At 38.6% G+C, this 23194-nt stretch overlaps 1 protein-coding gene across 4 annotated transcripts in view; it reads left to right on the top strand.

Annotated features, from left to right (window-relative positions):
• Nucleotides 1-22813, top strand: part of AZIN1 (antizyme inhibitor 1) — a 28632-nt gene extending 5819 nt beyond the window's left edge. For 2 of the 4 annotated variants that reach the window (XM_030444222.1, XM_008502673.2), the window contains exons 2-12: nucleotides 284-421; nucleotides 9040-9237; nucleotides 11200-11373; nucleotides 11644-11816; nucleotides 15160-15294; nucleotides 17025-17106; nucleotides 18207-18281; nucleotides 20315-20477; nucleotides 21045-21163; nucleotides 21332-21546; nucleotides 22138-22813. In XM_030444222.1, the coding sequence (XP_030300082.1) occupies nucleotides 9136-9237; nucleotides 11200-11373; nucleotides 11644-11816; nucleotides 15160-15294; nucleotides 17025-17106; nucleotides 18207-18281; nucleotides 20315-20477; nucleotides 21045-21163; nucleotides 21332-21546; nucleotides 22138-22249 (1350 nt within the window). In that variant the 5' untranslated portion in view covers nucleotides 284-421; nucleotides 9040-9135 and the 3' untranslated portion in view covers nucleotides 22250-22813. Of the gene's footprint in view, nucleotides 1-283; nucleotides 422-9039; nucleotides 9238-10057; nucleotides 10229-11199; nucleotides 11374-11643; nucleotides 11817-15014; nucleotides 15295-17024; nucleotides 17107-18206; nucleotides 18282-20314; nucleotides 20478-21044; nucleotides 21164-21331; nucleotides 21547-22137 lie in introns of all 4 variants that reach the window. The other 2 variants (XM_030444223.1, XM_030444224.1) reach the window with 2 other exon arrangements.
• Nucleotides 22814-23194: the final 381 nt, after the last annotated feature.

Below are 23194 nucleotides of genomic sequence, written 5' to 3'. Positions count from 1 at the left end.
TTATGCACCTTTAGTTTTGAAAATCTTCCAATTCAGACAATGAAAGCGAAGTACAAACAAGCAGTTTCATGTGCCTAATTAATGTGTTTTAGCAGTTCTTCCTACATTTGGCTCAGAGCTGACATTCACTTCGGAAAACTGGGCATTTGATATGACTATAAACTTTAATGGTGGGATGTTGCAATCCTTCTTAAAAGCACTACTAAAAAGTTTCTTACATGTTTGAAGATAAACATTTTATTCTGTATGTGAAACTTATTTTTGTATGCATTTTCTCCCACAGGGCAAGATCTCTGATCAAGTTTACAACTATCCAGAGGGCTTAGGAGAAGTGCTTTATAGAGAACAGTTCGACTTCAACGCTGAGCCACCTTGGGAACCTAGCTGATGATAGTAGGGTTCCATCTCCTAACTTGTCCATGTAAGTCTCACTTCTGCCTGTCTTCATCTGTATGTGGGAGGGAGGATAAGCACTTCTGCAAAATCCAAACAGCATGTATGGGCTTTTTGATAAGCAAGGTAACTGTCCTGATGTAGCTTACCAGCATTTAAAAATAGGGGCATGTATATTGTCTGAGGCTCTTATTGAAGGGAAGACTAATTTTTTACTCAGCTAATACTTTTTTCACAAGAGTTTTCTGATTAATTTCTTAAACATGTGTGAGTAAACTATTTCGTCAGAGTTACTTGTTAGGGCTGTTGGCTGCAGAAGTCCTAAAATAAAATGCTGTATCTTCAGTCTCAGTGGTAATTATGAAGTCATGACTGTTAATATCAAATCATGATATGCTTAATACTGTGCGATTTCTTGGGTAATTTACACTTAAATAGTTAAAATTTGCTATTGTAAACTACTAACCAGTGCTGATCCTGAAGGGTGTGCCTTTCCAAATGCCTGTCACCATTATTTGCTAATTGCTATCCACTTCCACAAATAGTTGTAGTTGAGCTACAGTAGAATGGAATTCTGTGTTGGATGGAAATTGTGGACCAATTTTAAATGCACTTATATTTTTAAGAGGCAAATAGTTATTGTAGAAAAAAACCCCAACCAACAAAACCATGATATCTGAAAATATATGCACAGAGCCAAAGTTCAGGACAGAAAATTCTCGAATGTGTGTGGTTATCCCGTTCTGTTAACATAAAACAATAGCCTTTAATGCATTTGTAGTACCTGAGTTAAGCTGATTTTATAAGGTATTACTTTTTTCCAAATGCCTGCTTGTCTAGCTGAAGGCATTTTTGCTTGGCTTAGTACCTATAAATTATATAACTCTTTCTAACTTATAACTTGAGAATGGGAATGGTTAAGTGTGTCTAATGGAGCCAGGTACTTTTTAAAGACCACAAAGAGTCCAAATGCCAGTTGTGTGTGTGCCCTAATAATGCACTTAACATGGATCTGAAGATGCTGCAGTAAGGGAAGCACAGAGTGAGCATGGTTTATCATGATCTCTGGCTTTATCTCCAAAGGTTATTTTGTTTTAAAAGTTACAAAATTAAATGTGTGTTTCTGGTCCTATGTGGATGACTGTTCTATTCAAGTTAATACAGTTAGCACTGAAAATTCCCTAAATATCACTAATTTAGAGGGGGTTTTATAAGCAAAAGATCTGAGAAGATGATTGCTCTTGGTTAGTTTGAGATTTGGTTCACTTTTTTATGTGGGTAAAACTCTTCCATGACATTTTGTACTTCAGCAGTAATAAAGTAGAAGTGTAGGAAAGGCTGAAAAACAGGAGGAAGGATTGAATAAAAAATATAATTTCAAGGTACTATAAATGCATTTTAGTTTATAAAACTGTTCCAAAGGGATTTTGGCTTTGGCTGAAGTTCTTTTCTTTGAGGCTGTCCCTGTACCTTCATTGAAATAATTCTTTCTCTAACTGGCCAACTGACATTCTGCCAGAAACTGAGCAAGGTATAGCTTGTCCTGGAATGGAAATGCCACTGGATTAGCTGTAGTTGTATCTGAATATTCAGATAATCTGTGATTTTATTTTGATTTTGGATCTGTTATATGTTCAGTAATAATATAATGTACACAAATACCACTAGTTCAGTATTGAATGTTGTGATAATGAAGGTAGTGGTAGTCTGCAAGTATTTACCTGTAAATCTGTACCTGTTCTGGTGTGCTAAAGCACAGGTACTTACCTCAAAACACCTAAAGTAAGTTAACCAGTAAATTGGTAGTTTGAGTTCATCTGTTCATCTTGCAAGGTCAATTAATGTCAAAAAGGTCAATTGAGCTTTAAAATATAATTATGTTCCAGTGGAACTCAAATAGGAAGCTTCTGTGGGCAGGTGTACCTACATTCTCATCAAAGTTGCTTACATTTTATACTGTCCTTTCCACTTCTGTCACTGTAGTGCACTGGCCAAAGAAGAAGTTGTGATTTAGTTGTCTTGCTCTTCAGGCTCTGGTTTCCTGAGCAGTCTGACAACTGTGGTCTGAAGTCTTGCTTCTTTGAAAATCTGTTCCATTTGTTGCCACATCTGGTTGATTGGAAATGCAGGGAATTACCAATTGAAATCTAATCTATTAATGAGCCCTGTCTGTGCCAAGTGGAAGCAGTAGTTACCTGGACTGGCTGGCCTGTAAAGATCTCTTTAAAGAGCTTTAAAGAGTCTTTTTTTAAAATGGAACTGAGTGGCAATTGGGGAATGCAAGGGCAGAGAGCTTGGATGGTTAGGGGTGAGTGGCAAGAACAAATACTAATATTGGCAAGCAAGAGGATAGCTTAGGGAAATAACTCGCTTGTGCTGTCATAAAAGGAAAGTGCTGGTATGGTTCCACAGAAGTATACGTGCACTTACAAGAGCTGTAAGTTATGTAAGTTGTGGTTAAGGGCTCTGTGTCCAAATGGAGACTGGGTATGAGTGGTGTTCCTCAAGGATAGGTACTGGAACTAGTGCTGTTTATCAGCAGAATGAACAGTGGAATTGAGTGTACCCTCAGCAACTTTTCTGATGGCACCAAGCTCTGTGTGGTGTGGGTGACAGGCTGGAGGGAAGGGAGGCCATGCAGAGGGGCCTTGACAGGCTGGAGAGGTGAGCTCACACCAAGTACAGTTCAACAAGGCCAGGTGCCAAGGTCCTGCACCTGGCTTGGAGCTATCCCAAGCACAATTACAGGCTGGGTGGAGATTGGATTGAGAACAGCCCTGAGGAAAAGGACTCACAGCTTCTGGTTTATGAGAAGCTCCATATGAGCTGGCAATGTGTGTTTGCCCCCAACTCAAAGACATGGAGCTCTTGGAGCAAGTCCTGAGAAGGGCCACAAATAGGATCAGAGGGCTGGATTACCTCTTCTATGAGGAGAGGCTGAGGAAGGTGGGATTGTTAAACCTGGGGAAGATAAAGTTCTGGTGAGACCTTAGAGCATCCTTCCTAGTAGTTGAAGGAGTCTACAGAAAAGCTGGGGAGGGACTTTTTACAAAGGTGTATATAGTGATAGGACAAGGGTTGATTTCTTTAAGCTGTAAAGGATTAGATTTAGGTTAGACATTAGGAAGGAATACTTCATTGTGGGGTTAAGACAGTGGAAGAGGCTGCCCAGAGCAGCTGTGCATGCTCTGTTTCTGGGAAGTGTTCAAGGCCAGGTTGGATGGGGCTTTGAGCAACCTGTTCTAGTGGGAGGTGTCCCTTCCCATGGCACAAGGGTTTGGAACTGGATGATCTGTTAAGTCCCTTCCAACCCAAACTATTCTATGTTTCTGTAAGAGTACATGTTTTTGTAAGCTTTGCTAGCTTACTGGTTTTGGATAATGTCTTCAAGAAAATACAAGTGTGGTTCCTGTAGAAGATGTCAGATGGGATGTTAGTTTTTTAGTATCTACCTCCTTTGCTCACTTCAGCAGAAGTGCTCTTGTTGCATTGCTCATTTAACTGTGTGGAATACTCCTGAGAGAACAGTAGGATGCAACTAACCTAAGTCTGCTGTGACACTGGTTTTGTACTGAGAGGCAGCTTGGTAATGCAACATGTCCAATGCCATTGTTGGAGACACCTGCTTCAGCGTTTCCATTAGCTGGGTGGTGCCTGCATTCAGCTGGCTGAGTAGTAAGGATGTTAAACTGGTGAACTGCCATCTTGGACTACACTTTAAAAAGATAATCCCATTTTAAGTAGGAATTTCTTGTACTGAAAATAGAGGACTTGTGGTTTTACTGCTCTAGTATACCTGTTCTGTACTTTATTGCCAATCTTAGAGACAAAATGCTTCTAATTTTCTGTTTTGTTATCCCTGAGGAGCCAGTATTCTTACATAAGGAATGTGAGATTCATGTAATGTAATTATGATTTTTGCATCAGTGCAGTTGTTAATCTCATAAATGGTTATTTTGTTTAATAAGACATGTAGTTGAAAGCAGTATTGGGAGCATTTTACAGAAACTTTGTTCTTTGCAGTTTTTAATGAAAGAAGCAAACCTTAAAGTGTCTTGGTTTTTTTTTTCAGACCAAATAATTTGTAGTTTTGAGAAGGTAAAAAAAACCCTGAGAGTTGTTTGTTATGGGTGCTTGCATGTGACAAGCCTTTGTTTAGTCACTTTTCAGAGCAATTAATATTGTTGTGTTCCAGATGTCTGCATTAATTGCAGTTTTTAAGCAAACTTATCTTTAAGTTCCTCATCTGGGAAGTTGTTTTGTTAAACCCTAAAGAGCCTGAGGATGTAATGCTTACTTCAAAGAAAGCAATCGCATGCGTATGTAGAAGTTCTCATACCACTTGACAGCTTTTGTTTGCCCTAAAATATATGTCCTGGAGCACTATGCAGACTAACCTTTCAGGTGGTAAAATGGGTGGTGTTGCCACATTAAGTCTGTCAAATCATGACTTGCATTAAGTCAGCACTTCCAGCTAGGACTGAACTCCGTACTGTAATGATTTCTGACTCACCTTACAGACACTGAAGTTGTAAACCATCCACTTGGTTTCTTTATGTGCATTCACTTGATCTCTCAAACTTTATCATTGATTATCTTCCCCCTACAGGGCAGAGGTCAGTCAGAACAGGGTAAGGTTATAGGACAGTCCCAAGTTCTACTGCAGGCATTAATCCCTTAAACATTTTTCAAGTGCACACTGTGTTCTGGTGGCTCTGTAGCAGTCCTGGTAAGAACTTCAGTTTTCTTTCTGTTCAGTATTCTTCCTATCTGTTCTCAGCAAGACCAAAACAATGTAATTTCTACCAGAGCAGGAGAAATTGGAGAGGAATGGGCTTCAACTCTGGGGGCAGAAGTTGGTAGGCTAATATTTGCTTTTTTTGTTAGATGAATTTTGCAAAATTAAAAAAGTTTGGATGACAAGGACATGCTTGGAAACAGCAGAACTGCTGTTCTGGAGTCTGGGTGAGGTTATACTACTTTGTTCGTGTTTTTATTAAGTGTGTACTAGCATGAATTCCTGTTCCTCCTGGCCTCTTAACCATGAGATGGTTCTGGATGAATGAACTACAAGAGACAGTGTCTGTTAGAAAAATGACCATCAAGGCTAACAAAGTTCTTGCAGCCTGATTAGTCCTTGCTATTGTTCAGAGCTGATGTGGTCAGTTAGTTGAGTAAAACATACCCATCATTTTATGCAGTAGCCTGCTTGTCTGAAATTATTACACTTCTTTCTGCTCTCAAGCATACCTTTTCTTAAAATCTTGAAGTGAGACTAAACTTCTAACTTACCCTGCTGCTGACTTAATGTATCAGTGTTTTTGTTCCTTTTGAGGATTTGGTGATAAAGAAGCTTCGTTCCCTCATTCTGTTCTTAAAACAGTCCTCACCCTCACCCCTTGATGCCAGAAAGTAAAAGGGCAGCTTTTGGAGGAAAGTGTTCTACAATTTCTTCTAAGAAGGCTATGAAGTTAGCCTAAATCAGCTTGTTTAGACCAAGCTGCTTCAATTCCACTACAAGGCACCTGCAGCTGGCTGGCATGGTGTGTGTGTCTGTGTGTCTGAGTTTGAAGACCATTGAGTGCTCTGAGGGTTCCATGGGGGTGCTGGGACCTCCCAGCAGCACAGATGGGAGATGTGCACTCATGCAGTGAAGAGGACTCTTGACCATCTGCATGCTTCAGAGTGTAGGAGGTGGTTTGTAGTATGAAAAAAAAAAGTCCCGAAATTGTAAAAGCTAGCTAGATAGTACCCTTGTATATATGTAAAATGCTTTAGGTTTTCTTTCAATTTTCTTTTTAGCAGATTTATACAATGTACTAGGGAGTTGTGAGTCAATGATCAGAGAGTCAGAATTTGTCCAACTTTAATAAGTAAAACGAAGCTCAGAAAGACTTCTGTCACCCCAGTCAACTGCATCCATTTAGCCTCAGGTACTTAACAGCATTTACTGCTGGGATATGAGTGGGGGGAAGGAAAGACTTCCCTGGGACCATGGAAACTCATTCTGTACACAGAGTTACTGTATCAAAATGTTGCCACCGAGTTTTGTTGGACATCTTCAGTCACAGGACAGATTAGGTATGTCCTAAAAGATGTTGCAGATCTGGATGCAGTGCACAACAAATTTGAAATTAAAAATTTTCCTTTGAAGCACTGTGTCATGAAAGAGTTTAAAAAAAAAAAAACTTGAGGGTTTTGAATGGCAAACAGATCTGCTATATTTGCATAATCTGCCAAAGATGGGAATCACTTAGCCCTTGCATGTGTTCACCATGGCTGTTTACTTATTCCTCTCTCTTTGGATATTATTTGTCTTTCAAGAAGACAACGAAAGAGTTATTATTGTAGGAGAAGTTTTATGTGTTTATTGCATAACCAACAAGTTCCTGAGGATGCATGAAGTACTTCAGAATCCAGTTAAGTGTTGGGCTGCTTCAGTCATAGTACAAAGAAATGATACTAAAAAAATTAAACTCTGCTGTTAGCACTTCTCTTCTTTTGATCTTCATGTTTTGAGTACTCCAGAGCTATTGTAAAATTTTCAGTAACATATTGATACAAGCTTTTCTTTGAAGCAAAAAGCTTCTGGTACTCTGCTCCCGGAAACCATGACTACTTTATGGAGGTGAACATGTTGAGGACTTTGTGCTAGTCATCTAGCAAATCAAGGACACTGGTGAAAGTACCTGTTCAGAGAGTGGCAGTAGTTATGTAAACATGACTGTGTTGTTCATATTTGTATCACTGATGCAAAGTCAGCCTTAGTTTATCAACTTGTCTCCTTTGTTCAGTGGGGTAGTTTTTTTAAGGCGTTTTAGCCCCTCAACACACACAGTTTAACTTAAACTGATATATGACTGACTGAAGATGGGGTTTTTTTCCCTGGTTGTAGTGTCTACCACCTGGTTGTTTTCTGATTGTAATTAATTATTACAGATGTAAGGATTTATCTTGCTCTTTCACAATTTTTATGTATCTTCAGGTTTCACTTAACTAAGCGTATGACTCACTGTACTTGAGATAAGTATGTTCTTATCCAGCATACTTGTCTTTATCATCAGCTTCTGAATATAACTGAAAATTCTTGCTGCCACTGATTTAAATTCACCTGGGAGTAAATACTTCTCCTTCTCTTAAACATAGGTGGCATAGTTGAGTTGTGCAGAAAGCATACAAAATTCTGCTGGCTCTCTTCCCAGGTACTCTGAGTGTAATGACAAGCCAGAGCAGCTGCTCTTTAGCTTACTATTAGCTTTAGAAAAAGTAACTGTGTTCGTGTTGACAGTGCTGATTAAAGTTATGTTACAAATTGTGGAAAATTCTTTTTTTACTGTAGAGGTTGTAGAGGAAATTAAGGACAGTTAATACCATGGCCTTGTGACTATTTGTAGCCAAAAGTATCATCTTAGCTTTTTGTGAAGCATTTATCTTCAGCTGTAATGTTTCTTGGTTTCTATCAATACTTCTAATCAGAAAAATATTGTTGTTTTGAAGCCAAACACAGGTGGTTTTAGAAGACAGCAGTCTTATTTTACATAATCTCTGCAGAGATTAAAAGACCTCTTGGGTGCTCATGTAAAGAGAGAATCTAGTTAGCTGGTTGGTGTTGATCAGTCTTGTGTTAGTCATGAAGATAACAACTAAAAGTCTCAATCAGTTGCTGTAAACTGCTTTAAACAAGACTACAGCTGTAATGGGATGTGAACTGCAGATTTCTGTATTCATCAAGTAGGGCTGATGAAGGTGTAGTATCAGTTGTTAGTTTTTGCTGGCTGTTGATTTGTACTTGGGATTGACTGGTTCATCTGTGTTCTAAAACTGTATATTTGACAATGTTTTATGTCTTTGGGCCTTGATTCACATTGTCTTTTGGGAAACACTGCTTATAAACAGCATCTAATTTGCAGTGAAGGTTTGAGAATAAGGAAGATGAAAGAAAAGCTGGGCTAAAACTGACTGTTTCTGTCTTAATATAATTTCCACTTACTGAGACTGTCATTATAAACCCTACTAGATAGTGGCTTCTTTCGATTTAACCTCTACTGAAATTAAGATTTTTAAGTGTTGCAGGTAATCTTATGAAGAGAACAACAAAATAAATGTCTAGCAAATATAATGTGTGGATGCAATGGTTATAAATTAGCATCTAAATAAAATACAATATTAATCAGTAATCTACAAGTTTTCTTGAGCAAATGCAGAGATGTTGTATTACAGGCAGTCTTTCCATTGCATACTTAAATACTAATGTAACTTAAGTTTCTGTATTTAAGAATAGTTGAGCTGAGGTGTTTGTACAACTATGCAACACTTGCAGTATTTTCATAGTTGGGTAAGCTCAACACAGATCAGTGCACATAGTCTGGGATGCTTTTCAAGACCATCCTAGCATCAGTAGTTTCTTACTCTCTGTAACTTAGTATCAGATTAACAGGACACTGCTTTTCTTTTATTCTTGGCTTCAGTAGAATTGTACTGTCCTTATCCCTGGCAAATGAAGCATGGGCAGAGTCAAAAAATGTTTGTAGAGACTGTGTTACTGTTTATAGTACAGCAGATATAAAAAGTTCTTTCTAATTTTTAAATAGTGGCATAGTATGCTTTGTGCCTCTTCTCCCATTGGTTTATGTTTTATTTGTACAGTTTGTTGCATAATTTAAGGACCCGGATATAAGGCTTGGAAGCCCATCCCTTGTGTTTCTTGGTTTATGACTGTCGGCTTTGTGGAATACGGCTGAGATGAAAGGATTTCTTGAGGATGCAAATTACTCCATTGGCCTATTGGATGAAGGAGCAACTCTGACAGATGTTATTGACAACTGTATTTATGAACATACTCATGTAAGTTCTGTAAGCTTTCCAAATCTTCTATTTTACATAAGTCTTCAAAGTAGGTCAAGGTGTTTAGCACTGATGAGGTGACAGCAACAGAGACACAGTTAAAACTCGCTGTGGAAAGTAGTTTCCTCTTCAGATTCTACTGCTTTACTCCTTGTTTGCCTTGGGCTGGATTCTGTTGGGGAAATTTGTTACCTCCCTCTGTGTGGCTAGCAGGAAAGTAGTTTAGCAGATGTAATTAAATACAGGTTCCCATCCATACTGTTTCAAGAGATGTTAATTTCAGTGGGATTTAGACAAGGAACCTGAAATTGAGCAAGCGGATGTCACCAAGTTAGAAAAATACATACGTTGCTCTAGCTTAAGGACTGATTTCCAATCTCATGTTCTATCACAGTTGTGTGGTTGAACACCTTCCCATTGCCCTTCTCTCTGCTGTAAATGTGGCTATGAGCATATTGTGAGGTGCTGCCTTTTTTCTTTCAAAACAGTAAATTGGTCTAAAAGCTATCAAGGTTTAGCAATTTACTGGAAAGAAACTTGTGTACATGGTAATAGTTTCATTGCATAAGGCTTTGCTCACTGAAAAGCAGGAAGATGTTTTAACCTTTGTTTTAAAAGAGTTTTTTTTAAAGTTTCATTAACCAAGCACTGTATCATTAATTTGACATACTGAATTGTTCACTTTTCCCTTGTTTTAGTGAAACTAATGTTCAAGTGCAAGTGCTCAACTATAGTGCAGCAAATAGGTAAATCCCATGGCCTTCTGAACTCAGGTGTAGGATTCCCAAATTGTGATTCCTAATATTCTTTTTCTGTCTAGCAAATAAATAGGTAAACTACTGGCAACATGTCATGTCTCCAACCACTGACTGGCTCACAGAGGATAGCTGCCTCCTGCTGCTTTCATTTACTCCTTTAGCTCAAGGGGTAGAGGCCTGTGCCATGGATCTAAAGCTCCAGATCCCATTCCTGCTGGTGACCCATACAGGGGGTCAGTATGCTTCCACCCGATGGAATTTCTATTTGTGTTTTTTAAACAGAAATAGACATTGTGTACAATAAGCCACAACATGGTTTTCATATCTGCAAGAGTAAAGTGCTGGAACTAACAGTTGATGTACAATCTTAATTCATATTGATCGTATATTCTGTCAAAGTTTTTAATTTATATACTTTTTCTTTTACTGGAATTTTACTGAGTGCACATTATAAACGAATATAGAATGATCTGTTTGGATTTTGATCTACTACATCCACACCATGACCCTGATATTGAGAGAGTTTGTGGTAACAGATGCACCAGGGTGACTGGAAATAGTTTCCAGAAAAATGGCTGTGCATTTTCTTGAAGGTTATATACTTGACTCTGCAACCTTGACACATTAAGTTTGAACTTCATACTTCACAGGCTGTGGAGAACAGTCTCAAACTTTATTTCCTGAATACCGAAGAATTTTTCAATAAAATGAGATTTTGGCTAGATGTCAAAATAATGGTAATGCAATAGATTTTATTCCTTCTATAAGAAACTATAAATTATGTTGGAACTGTGGAAGCTTTTGTCCCAGTGAAATTTCTTCCTCCAAAAAGTTGCAGACTTCTGAGAATAAAAAGTTGGAAGAGATTTGTAACTAATTCTGTATTTTTAGGTGAACTCAACATTTGGCTTTTTAGTGTCTCTGGTTCAAGAATCTCCGAATATTGTGTAAATAGCATTCATAATATATCTGAAGTGGTAGGTATTCCCTTGGGGTTTTTTTTTTAATTGGTTCAGATTGCTAGATGACAGTAAAAGAGGATTGCTCAAGGTCAAAACTAAAAGTTAATAGCAGGATGCAAAAAGTGCATAATTCTTTAAGACTTTGTTTAATGAGTTATTTATATTTTGACAAATCCAGTTTCAGACATTTTTATTTTCTTGTTTTTCCTTTTTTGTGTGTGTGTGATTTGCTTTGGTTTTAGACTGGAAAAAGAGCATTTTATGTTGGTGATCTTGGAAAGCTTGTGAAGAAGAACATACAATGGCAGAATGTGATGGCACCAATAAAACCATTTTATCCTGTAAGATGCAATTCTACTCCTGGTGTACTCGAAATTCTGGGAACCCTTGGTGTTGGATTTGCATGTTCCAGTAAAGTAAGTTTTTGTTTTCTGTGCCCTGTATTTTCTTCCATCTGTCTGCTGTTTTAAAATCAGCTCCTTGGTGTTAAGTGCCATGGTTTAATACAATATAATTTAAATAGTGAACTCCTGTGTCCTGCTGCAAATCTATACTTTTACCCTGATAGCAGTGGATAGTTTTCTCTTTGGTGTATTTGACTATATAGTCCAGTACTAGAGCATATGTAATTAAAAAAGTCCAGTGCACTGGATCTATCAAATTCTGGTATGCTCCCTCTTTTTCAGTCTGAAATGGTATTGGTTCAAGACCTGGGCATTTCTCCTGAAAACATCATATATACAAATCCTTGCAAGCAAGCTTCTCAGATCAAGTATGCAGCAAAAGCTGGGATAAACATCATGATTTGTGACAATGATATTGAGCTGAAGAAAATTGCACGTAACCATCCAAATGCTAAGTAAGTGTCAAAATACTAGCTTTGATTTTTATGTGATGGTTATTTAGTTTTATCTGTTTTCTGGATTGTTTGAGTTGTAAGCAAATGTACATGGCTTTTAAAATAAGATTCACTTGTATCTGTTCTTTTCTGCTTCTTTTGAAAGTAGCTTTTTTTGGTCTTTATGATAGTAAGTTTGGGGAGAAGTCATCTTTTTCATTTCAATAGAGCAATTTTCAAGTAAAGGTTTCAGTGATTAAACTTCAGAAGTCTCATCTTACCATCTGCATCTACACCTTCCTCCTCATCTGTTGTGTCTTCAGTGGTTTCTTTCAGGGTATTGTGTTTGAATTAGTGGCTTCAACTGAAGTCAGGGCTGAGACAGCCACTAAATGAGCATGTACACCAGGTCCCATCTAGGGTTTGGGTATGCTCTGCATGTCTTAAGTATGCCTGCAGATATTTCCCCCTGGGAAGTGAAAAATTTGGTGCCAGTTCTGTTTCGGTCACTTCGTATTGGCCCAGATGCTTTCTGTAGAGAACTGATCAAAGCTGATGGTTCTGGTTGTTAAATACAGGAATTTAATTGCTGATAATGTATTGTGGTCTCTTGTGGACTGATAAGTGCTTGTGTCCCTAAGTGTCACATCCCTCACAGATGAACACTCTGGCTGTGGGCTATACCCTTTTGAGAAATAACAGAGCCTAAGTGAATGCTTTTCAGTGATGAATGAGACAGCTTCCCACAAATGTCATCATAGCACACTAAAAGGGTGAATTCTAGACATCTTTTACTTAAGCCCTTGGTTCTAGACAGTCTTCAGTAAAGCATTGTCTTCTCCCAAATCTATGGCCATAATTTCACAATTGGGAAGTTTGAGTTCAGTATCTGAAGGCTGCTAATCCCACCCTGGGATTTTTCTTTTTTAGATTGTCCTGAGAGTTAATACTGCTGTTTCTAGTGATTACACTTCATCCTCAAGGAAACCTGTCAGTGCTTTGTGTACTGGAGAGTTCTTGTGCAAAGAACGTTATCTGTTATGAAAAACCTTGTGTGTAAAATGTTAGCCTTGACATACTCCATGCATTTGAAAACCTTAGCAATGCTAAAGCTGTCTCTTGAGTCATCAGTGCTTTACCAGTCGTCACTGGTGGTTTTAGTGTTTTGTTAGGTTTTTTGTTTATTTATGTCCTTGAGTCTTAACAGGCTCTTAGGTATTGTCTGTCACAACATGAAGAACAATATAAACTCCTCCTGCAGTCCAATATTTGAAAAAGCTCTGTTTATTGAGGACAAGAAACTTAATTTCTGCAGATGAGCTGTATTTGCTTTTTAAATTTTCTAGAAACCTGATTTCTATCACCCCCACTGGGTAATGATTTTACTGCTTGTGTTTTTTTTATTACAATTTAATTGCAAACAACTATTGAGTTTTCTTCTTTCTCTCCCTGGGCTTAGTTTCAGAAAGCCAAAGCCTTTATATAGCCTTATTTTTTCTCATGTGTGGTTGTTATAGCTAGGTTGTCCACTTCTAGATGAAGCTAATAACACTTTGGCTAAGGAAATCCTTATTACAGCTGTTTAGAAAGCTGTAATTCTTCTCATTTTCTAAAAATCCTTGTAAATTTCTTTATTAAATTCAGTCTCTGCTGTTTGTGCCTCTGGAAGTCTTAGTTACATGAATGATAGCCAATTCTTGTAGAGAAAGAAGTGTCACAAATGCTTAAATCCTTCATCTCTTATTAATAACTTTGGAAAAATCCAAATTTAACTGCTGATCTACTAAGAGGTCTAGTAGAGGCACAGTTGTTCTTTTAAATAAATAAAAATGTAAGCACACATCATCCTCTATGGCCTGGCTGGCATCCAGGAAGAACCACCCTACTAGGTTTCTAGAAATTGGAATTCCACTTTCAGTGATTTGCAGTAGAAAAATATCTTGCCTAAGTTATGATGCTGCCATGACAATTCATCAATAAAATTTAATATTGGATGTTGTCTTGAAGAAAACATCTTTGTCTAATATTAGTGTGAGGTTACAGATGGATTTTTGAAAATTTCTTGTATTTTAAAGACTTTAACTTGTAAGAGTTGTTCTCTGCAATATGCTTCCCAAATGCTTTGTAAAATGTTTGACTACAAATTAATTGAGCAGAAGTGCCTGTTCTAGTGGAGGAAGAGGAAATGAAAGGCTAGTAACACTTTCACAAGATGAAAGAAGTGGTATGAATTACAATTAACAATTTCTGGGCAATGAAAGTGAGAAGTTAAGGTTTTAAATGTTTTTTTTCCCCTTTATAAAATATATTTTTAACTCTTTGTGAGGTATTTGGAAAGGGACCATCCAAAGGTCTAAAACGTCAGTGTGGCTGTTAGACCAAGGCATGTTTTAGTGGCTGTGCTAGGTTTGCTTGGTTCTTGTCTTTAACTAGTTCTCTCTGAGTGCACTGCTTTTATCACTTGTTTCTGCTCTCCATTTTGGTTAACTGTAATGTGATCTTTGCTGTCTGTGGGGATGTTACAGCACAACTTCTGTTCAGTTTACTACATGATTAATTAATTGATATTTATTGTGGAAGAGGGAGGAGGAGGTGGCAGCCAGTGACTTTCTTAGAGGACATCAGGTTGAATTTGAGTTTTGGGGTTATACCTCTAGAGGTTTTTGTGTGAATGTGCCTCTGCCATTAAGTGTTACCTTAATGGAGCAAACTGTCAACACTGGCCCTGCAGTTTGCCAAACCTGTCCAAAATGAGGCTTTGACCAGCAGGAGGAAGCTGTCTCACTGCATAAGAGTGATAGAGATGGTACCCATGGGCTCCCTGCTCTGCCAGGGCCCTGGAGGAAGGGGCAGGGAATGGACACCCTTACCCCATCCCTGGTCGATGTGCTCTGTGAGGAGGGGGGATGGAGGGATGTGGCCAGCACCTGCTTTCAGTCTGTCAGCCTGGTATTGTCCAGATGCTGAGTTTAACCAAACCTGACATGTGATTCTCCATGCTCTCCTCTTGTCTAAAAAGGAGGACAGAGATGGGAAAAGCATATTGCAGTCTTAATATTCTGAGGAAGCATACTGTATTAGAAGGTAACATTCCCTTTTATTACAGCACTCAACAGACTCTTGGTGCTACAAAAGAGTCTTAGTTGCTGCCTTTCGAAATCCCTTGTCCTTGTTGGCTCCATGTTTTAGCCCCTAATTGCTAGTTTTTTCTCCGTACAGGCTTGTTTTTATTAGGTTCACTTGACTCATCCATCGATGGAGCTGGAGTTCTGACAACATAATCAACACACTTCTGACAGTCTTCAGGCTTCACATGTGCTGATGATGTAAACCAACTGCCCCAATCATCTTCCCCTTCTCTTAGGCTCTTACTGCACATTGCCACAGAAGACATCACTGCTGATGAGGAGATGAATATGAAGTTTGGCACCACCCTGAAGAACTGTAGGCATCTCATGGAATGTGCTAAGGAGTTGGGAGTCCAAGTAGTTGGTGTTAAGTGAGTAACTTTATTGTTCTCTGCTGGTTGAGATGTTTGTATGATGTACTCAAGACTTAGAATACAATAAATTTTTTCCACCTTCGGCACTGCTTTACAGGGGTTTTAAAAAAAAAAGCAAAAACCAGCAACAAAACCAAACCAGTCAAACAAAAAACCCCAAACAACTTTTGGATCACGAGTTTCTGCTTTCAAGCAGTGTTGATATCTAGTAAACCAAGTATGAAACAAAGTAACTATTACAGACATAAAAGCAACTTTAAAGAGGCTATCAGAAATTCTTCAGTCAGCATGAAAACAGTTTAAAAACATCTATTTTCTTGCTGTACTCTTGAACCTCCATGGTAACTTGATTTGTGTTTTTTCCAATGAACAGCATAACAGATAAGTGCTAGTATAGCAGGGGATAGCTTGAACAGACTTGGAAAAAGATGAACGTGGAGTTGGATTTTCTAAGAGTTGGGTCCTGTGCCATCTTTTTATCATATAAAGACAAAATAGTAATGGGGCTTTGACTTGGAGGTAGCAGGAATGAATCCTAATGCTTCCAAGTGATCTGTGGTATTGTAATTTGAAGTCTGACATCAAGATTCTGCTATATGGAGGAAAAATGCTTTAAAAGTCTTTGTTCTGTCTACTGTCAGTTACTTATGTATTGCATACTCACAGAAGTTTTAAGGAACCAACAGAACAAAAGATGGTGGGTCATCAAGACAGTAAAAATAGCATTTAAAGTGGAAGGCTGGTTTTGGGGATTTAAAACAATTGTTTTTGTGTAAATATTTTTAAAATTAGCTTGAGATTATAGAATAAACATAGTGTAATCATTACAAATTACAAACTTACTTAAAAATTAGATGACATTAAGAAAATGCACCTCTAGTGTCTAAACTAACCAACAGAAATCACACTACTCCTTTATTTTAAAATTAAAAATCCACATGTGGATTCATGCAAGTAAATTTGAAACTGACCCTTTCCTCAAAATGGCATTCTTTAAGGAAGAATGCAGACTTAGAGAGTTAGATGGGTATCTTCTATCTAAAACCAGAAGACCAGACTGGTCTTTAGGAAGCCCATGGGAGTGCTGGTGCTTATGTTAGCACTTGGTTACTGCCAATGTTATGGCACTATTTAAATTCTGTGGGGAGGCATCAGTACTTCTCTGCCTCTAATGACCTCCTCATCAGCCTGTTCTGTCTTGCTTTGAAACTGAGACTTGGCCTGGAGTAAAGAGGCTTTGGAACTGGGTGGCACTGGGACACCTCACCCTTACAAATAGGGGAGAGAACAGGGAGTGTGTACAGTACAGCCCTGGCTTTGAGAAGAAAAGTGGATGGGCCAGGAGAAAGGGTGTCCAGGCAAGGCAGCAGCAAGAAGGGAGACTGTAGGTACTGTGTCACTATTGGCACCCACTTCAGAACAAATTTTAACCACTTTGATAGTCCAGAGACTGGAAGGTTCAGTAAATCTGTTCTTACATTTTAAAGATGAGAATATTTTAGGATGTCCTTAGCATTGTGACCAAAACAGACCTCGGGTACAGCTCTAATGGAATAGAAGGCAATTGTCACCTGACCTTTGTTGCACAGTTACTGTATTATCATGCAAGCTTGTCTTGAGCCCCTTGGGAATGAACTGTTTCCATTCCTGTTCTAGATGGTGAAGCGATTTGCATGGTTTGAAAGCTGTATGGTTCAGTGTATTAACCATGGTTTTATTTTTTTCAGATTTCATGTTTCAGGCTCTTGCAAGGACCTGCAGACATACATTCATGCTTTATCTGATGCTCGGTGTGTGTTTGACATGGCTGTAAGTAGATATATACGTACATGCAATTACTACAGTAGAGAGGATCCATTCTGTTTTAACCATGCCAACAAGCCAACTAGTTATTTCTAAAATGTATCAATGTAGGAAGTGGAACTTCTAGTAAGTAACGAAATAAATACTCTGTTGTGAGATGTGTGGCAGAGATAAAACAAACTTTATAACCCTGATTGTGGACAATGGTTAATGAATCATGTACCACTGACAGGCAAGAACCTGGTATGCTATTTTCAAATTACTTGTTTCTCACTGTCTGTAAGGGCAATCTGAAATTCAAATCTGTCCTTCAAGTGCACAGTTGACCTTTTTAAGTTATGTTAAAATATTAAGCACTTGTGTGTTGGCATTTATCATTATATAAGGACTAACTTGATGCATTTGATTTCTGAGATGAGCAACTAAGCATCATAAGAAATAAAGGTCACATTGGTGGAGGGAGATACCCAAACTTGGATGAAGAGAAATGGATTTTTCAAATGCTTTAGGTGACTCTTATGAGTCTTACTTACATGTTCTATGTGTATGTCTTGTATTACAAAATCAAAGAATAACTTGCTCTGAACATCTGTCTTCCTATTATTGAAAAGCTGCTGAACCTAATTAGAGAAATCTTTCTACTCTTACCACTGCAATTAGTGTATTATATGGGGCTGGGCAACACATGGAGGACAACAGAACTGAAGTCCTTGCTGATCTTTGTGCTAAATTCAGTATAGCAGTCCTGTTGTTTCAGCAGTATCCAAAAGACTTGCATTTATACATGTAAACTGCTGAATTTTTTTTGTCAGAATGCACCTACCAATTGAGCAAATCTTGACTGAATATAACAAATGCCACAAGGCAGGAGTTGATGTTGCTGTGGGACTTCTACTTCAGAACTGATATTTCAATGCTATTCTCTGATATCTCAGTGCTATTGCTACTAGATTTAATGGAGCTATACTCATTTTTATAATGTTATACCTCCCTTGCTAGACATACTTCGCTATGTTCAAAAGCATAAATATATACAAGCCACACAGTAAGGACCAACAGAAAATATTTTTAGTTATAATTTTGTACTTTCTGCCTATGCATTCTAGGAAGAATTTGGCTTTAAGATGAACATGTTGGATATTGGTGGGGGCTTCACAGGTTCAGAACTTCAGCTGGAAGAGGTATGAAAAGTATTGAAATTTAAAACTTACTTTCATTTGGGAAATTGAAGTATTTAACCTTCAGAGTGCAACCAACACTGCTACCTGAAGCAGTCTGAATTCCAACTTAGACTATAATTCATAAGATCTCAATAATTGGTTTTGAACTCTTTATTGTGCTTAGTGTAATCAATCCTCGGAGATAATTTTTTCTTTAATTCTGTTCATATTTGGTGAATGTTAACTTAAACATGTCAGAAATCAAATTACTATCCTCAGCTACCTTCATAGTAGTAATTGAGGGTTTTTTGCAGATTTATGGCCCAACTGGTTACTCTATTGCATGATTTGGGCCAGAATTTCTTAGCATGGTTTGGATTATAAACCCTGCTGCTACTGTGTGAAAGCATCTGGTACTCTGCTCTAGAACCAGACTGAAGGTCTTGCTTTTTGCCTTTGCCTCGGCCTAAATGGCATCTTTGTTGTGCAGTGGCACATAAACCAGAATAACGTTACAGTTTACGCTGTAATGTTTTAAAGACAAAACTCCTTTAATGTGGGACAGTGATGGTGATTCAGTGAAAAGCTACTAACAGCAATGACAGCTGTTCTTTCTTTGTTTAGTGTCCCTCATACTTGTTCACCTGCAAATATCTGGCTTAAGATTTGAGCATCAGTATGAATTAATTCATTCCATTTCTGATATGACAGGATTCAGAACTGATCCTGGGAAGGCCCCTTTCCTTGTTCCTCTGGATTCATATGTAATTTTACATTTTCTGCTTTGCTAGGCAAACTGATTACTTGTACAGTAATGAGTATACCACAACTTGAACTTTGGCTGGCAGGAAGGACTGTGTAGTACTTGGATTTGCGGTGCTCAGTCTTCAGTGTTTAGCAAAATGACCCATTTTTTTTAAACACTTCTGTAAATTTTGGACCTCTGGAAGGGGGAATTTGGAGAATAGAGGAACAGAATAAACTTTTGGTGTGCTTATGGGGCAGAGTCTAGCTGGAGGCCTGTACCCAATGGAGTCCCTCAGGGGTTGGTAGTGGGATGTATGCAGCAGTGACCTGGATGAGGGAACAGAGGGGAATTTTCTGATTCTGAGGCAAATTTGCTGATGACACAAAACTGAGCAGTGGCTGACACCCCAGAAGGCTGTGCTGACATTCAGTGAGACCTGGGCAGGCTGAAGGGTTGGGTAAGAAATGTAATGAAATACAACAAGGGCAAGTGTAGAGTCTTAAATCTGGGAAAGAACAGCCCCATGTACCAGTATAGGTTGGGATCTGACCTGTTAGCAGTGGAGAGGAAAGGGACCTGGGGGTCCTAATGGACAGATGGATGACCATGAGCCAACAATGTGCCCTTGTGGCCAAGAAGGCCAATGACATCCTGGGGTGCATTAGAAGGGCGGTGGTCAGCAGGTGGAGAGAGGTTCTCCTCCCCCTCCACTCTGCCCTTGGGAAGCCACTTCTGGAATAGTGTGTCCAGTTCTGGGCTCCTCAGTTCAGGAAGGACTGGGAACTGCTTGAAAGGGTCCAGCACAGAGCCACAAAGATGATTTAAGGAAGTAAAATACCTCCCTTATGAGAAAAGGCTAAGGGAGATGGTTCTCTTCAGCTTGGAAGAAATTGAGAGGTGACCTTGTTAATGTTTGTAAGTATGTAAAGGGTGAGTGTCAGGAGGATGGTGTCAGGCTCTTCTCAGTGATGCCGAATGACAGGACAAGGGCTAATGTGTGCAAGTTAGACCACAGAAGGTTCTGTGTAAAACAAGGAAAAGCTTTTTCACTGTGAGAGGGTGACAGAGCACTGGCACAGGCTGCCCAGGGATGTTGTGGAGCTTCCTTCAATGGAGACATCCACAGCCCACCTGGATGTGTTCCTGTGTGACCTGCACTGGGGGCAGGGGTTGGACTCTGATCTTCTGAGGTCCCTTCCAACACCTACCATTCTGTGACTCTGTGCTTACTAGGACTGTTGCTGAGAGTATGTGTGATGAACACAAGCTGAGTTTCATTGGTCTTTCATCTGACTTCTCCTCCCAGGTTAATCATGTCATCAGGCCCTTGCTGGATGTCTACTTTCCTAAGGAATCTGGGGTTAATGTGATTGCAGAGCCTGGATGTTACTATGTTTCATCTGCATTTACACTAGCGGTTAATGTCATTGCAAAGAAGACTGAGTATGATAAACTTCTTCCTTCTGGAGGTAAGGGTTGTGTTTCTTTTACACATTATTAATCAGCACAAATAATCCCACACTTGAATCAGGACGGACTAGATTGCCTTAGCATGTATTTAACACGTTCCCTTATGCTTATGTTTTAATCTGCCTTTTGGATTCTGACCATATGTTCTCAGTGTATCTCACTTTCTTAGTTACATTTACATGGCACTTCTTGTCTCCCTGCTAGGTTTGACTTCTCAGCAGTTAAACCTGTATGAGGTACTTTATAGAAGGTATATTAGAAGAACACATTAAAACACAGAGCATAAAGTAGAAACTGGATTTATATTAAGTGATTATTACTGAAAGTATTAATTTTATTAAGCCTCATGCTTAACACTGAATTTATAATCTGGTTCCGTATATATTACTCTGCTTGTAATTATCCCATTCCCATATGTGTGTGTGTGTGTATATATATATATAAATATATATATATAATTTATATATAAAACCCCCTTGTCAGCAGAAAGCAGTTGACTTAAGTTAGATTGTGAAAGGGCTACTTATGACAAAAAATTCATACAAAACAACTTTTTTTACTTCCAGTGGCGCAAACCAGGAAAGATGATGAACCAGTATTTACATACTACATAAACGATGGTGTTTATGGTTCTTTTGCAAGTAAATTGTCTGAGAAACTGAATACTATCCCAGAGGTTCACAAGGTGAGTCCTTCTGTCTTCCACAGAGGTAATCCTTATTGTCCATATATTTTTATATATATAACATTTCATAAATATGCAATTATTATTTATAGAATTATTCTTATGTAAAGTTGAATTTTTCTCATTTAATAATCTAAAGCCTGAATTACCTGGATTATTTCTATCTAGAAATACAAGGAAGATGAGCCTCTGTTCTCAAGCAGCCTTTGGGGTCCATCCTGTGATGAGCTTGATCAAATTGTGGAAAACTGTCTTCTTCCTGAATTGAGCGTTGGAGATTGGCTGATCTTTGATAACATGGGTTCTGGTACCTTAGGTGAACAGTCTACCTTTAATGACTATCAGAGGCCACTGATTTACTACATGATGTCTTTCAGTGACTGGTAAGAAAATTCTCTTTAATAGCAGCAAGATTGTTTTCACTTCCTTCAAGAGTGGATGCTGAGAGCCAAATATAAACTGTATTTCATGACAAATACAGGAAGATGCAATTTAGCACAAGAGTGTATTTTTTTAGTTGTTTGGGTTTTTTCTTTCAGTATTCTATGACTTTGCTAAGTCTGAACAGAGCTGTGGTAAAATAGCCTCCTTTGCTGTGAGGTTGAGAAAGGAAAGCAAAATGCCCAGTGTGGACTCAGCTTAGTGATAGTTCTTGCTGAGTAAGAACTTTTTACTGTATGACATCAGCTTTTGAGGTTTCTTAATGCTAGTAATTGCAACTGGTGCACAACGTTAGCACCATCAGGGTCAGGAAAGGCAGTAGTGCTGTTGTGGTGATGAGCTGTTCAATACCAAGGTAGCCAGGGCCCGCACTTCTGCCAGCAGGGACCAGCACAGCTGATTCTCCAGCTGCTGGGGCTGTGGCCAACCTATCCAGAGGCAGCAGACCTCCAATTCTATAGTCAGGCATGGTTTCTGATGTGAAATTGTACATGGAAACATCTTATTACAACTCTGCTCTTTTCCTGGTGCAGGGATGAGATGCAAGATGCTGGAATTGCTTCAGACACATTGATGAAGAATTTCTTCTTTGTGCCTTCTTGCATTCAGCTGGGCCCAGAAGACCGCTTTTCCACTGCAGCTTAAACAGGCAGTAACGCTTCATTTAGACCTGCAGTTGCAAGTCTGTAGTTTGTCTGGTCAACATTCCAGTGTGGAAGAAATGGAACAATCTTGAATTCAATTCATTTTCTTCAAAACTTGAAAAAAAAAAAAAGTAATAGTTAATGGGGACCAGGCAAAACAAGCTACAGCTACAATTCACTGGGGGGTGGGAGGGTTAGATAATGACATCCAAATTTAAAATCAAGTTCATTCAACCCCTGAGCGTTTAAATATGCAACAAAATGGATGACTTAGTGGAGATGGAAACCCACCACTTGGGTTCTTCAACAGTTTACATACAAGTACACAGTTTTTATACTAAGGATTCCTGTTAGAAAAGTCTTGTAAAGTTATTGTCTTTCACCCAGATATATCAAATGTCAGTGGGAGACCAGTGTGACTTCATTAGATGTTTAGTGTATTTAGAATGTGTAAATTTGTGCTTTGAACTGTAGTTTAATAAATGTAAAATTGCATCATAGTATTTGTTGTATTTGACCCTTGATGTATCCCTTGTATGACTGCAATAAAACTTTGTGTAGATTTTACTGTTTTTCAGGCTAACTTTGGGTGGGACTAGGCAGAAGAGGTAGCCTTGAAATAGATGTATAGATGATTGTTTTGAGAAGCCTTCTTTTCTCTAGCCCATTATTTCAGCTTTGTTATAAACCATAAATAATTTAAGCTTGATAAACCTGTACAAGTTGGAAGTCATCTAAGTTTCTAGAAGGCTAAAAAGGAATTTATTGTGGTTTATTTTGTTTTGTTCTTTTTTTTTCCAAATGCAAATTAGATTCAGTTCTTAACACCAGTCTGCAGACCTGGGATAGCTGTAGATGTGCATGGAGAGAGGTATTCTTTTAGCTAGCATGTAGTGCCCCCAGGACATCATGGGCTAGTCCAACTCTGCAAGTTGTCACAGAACCT

Source organism: Calypte anna, chromosome 2, assembly GCF_003957555.1.
Source record: "Calypte anna isolate BGI_N300 chromosome 2, bCalAnn1_v1.p, whole genome shotgun sequence".
Lineage (NCBI taxonomy): Eukaryota > Metazoa > Chordata > Aves > Apodiformes > Trochilidae > Calypte > Calypte anna.
This window is presented reverse-complemented; position numbering and strand designations above follow the sequence as displayed.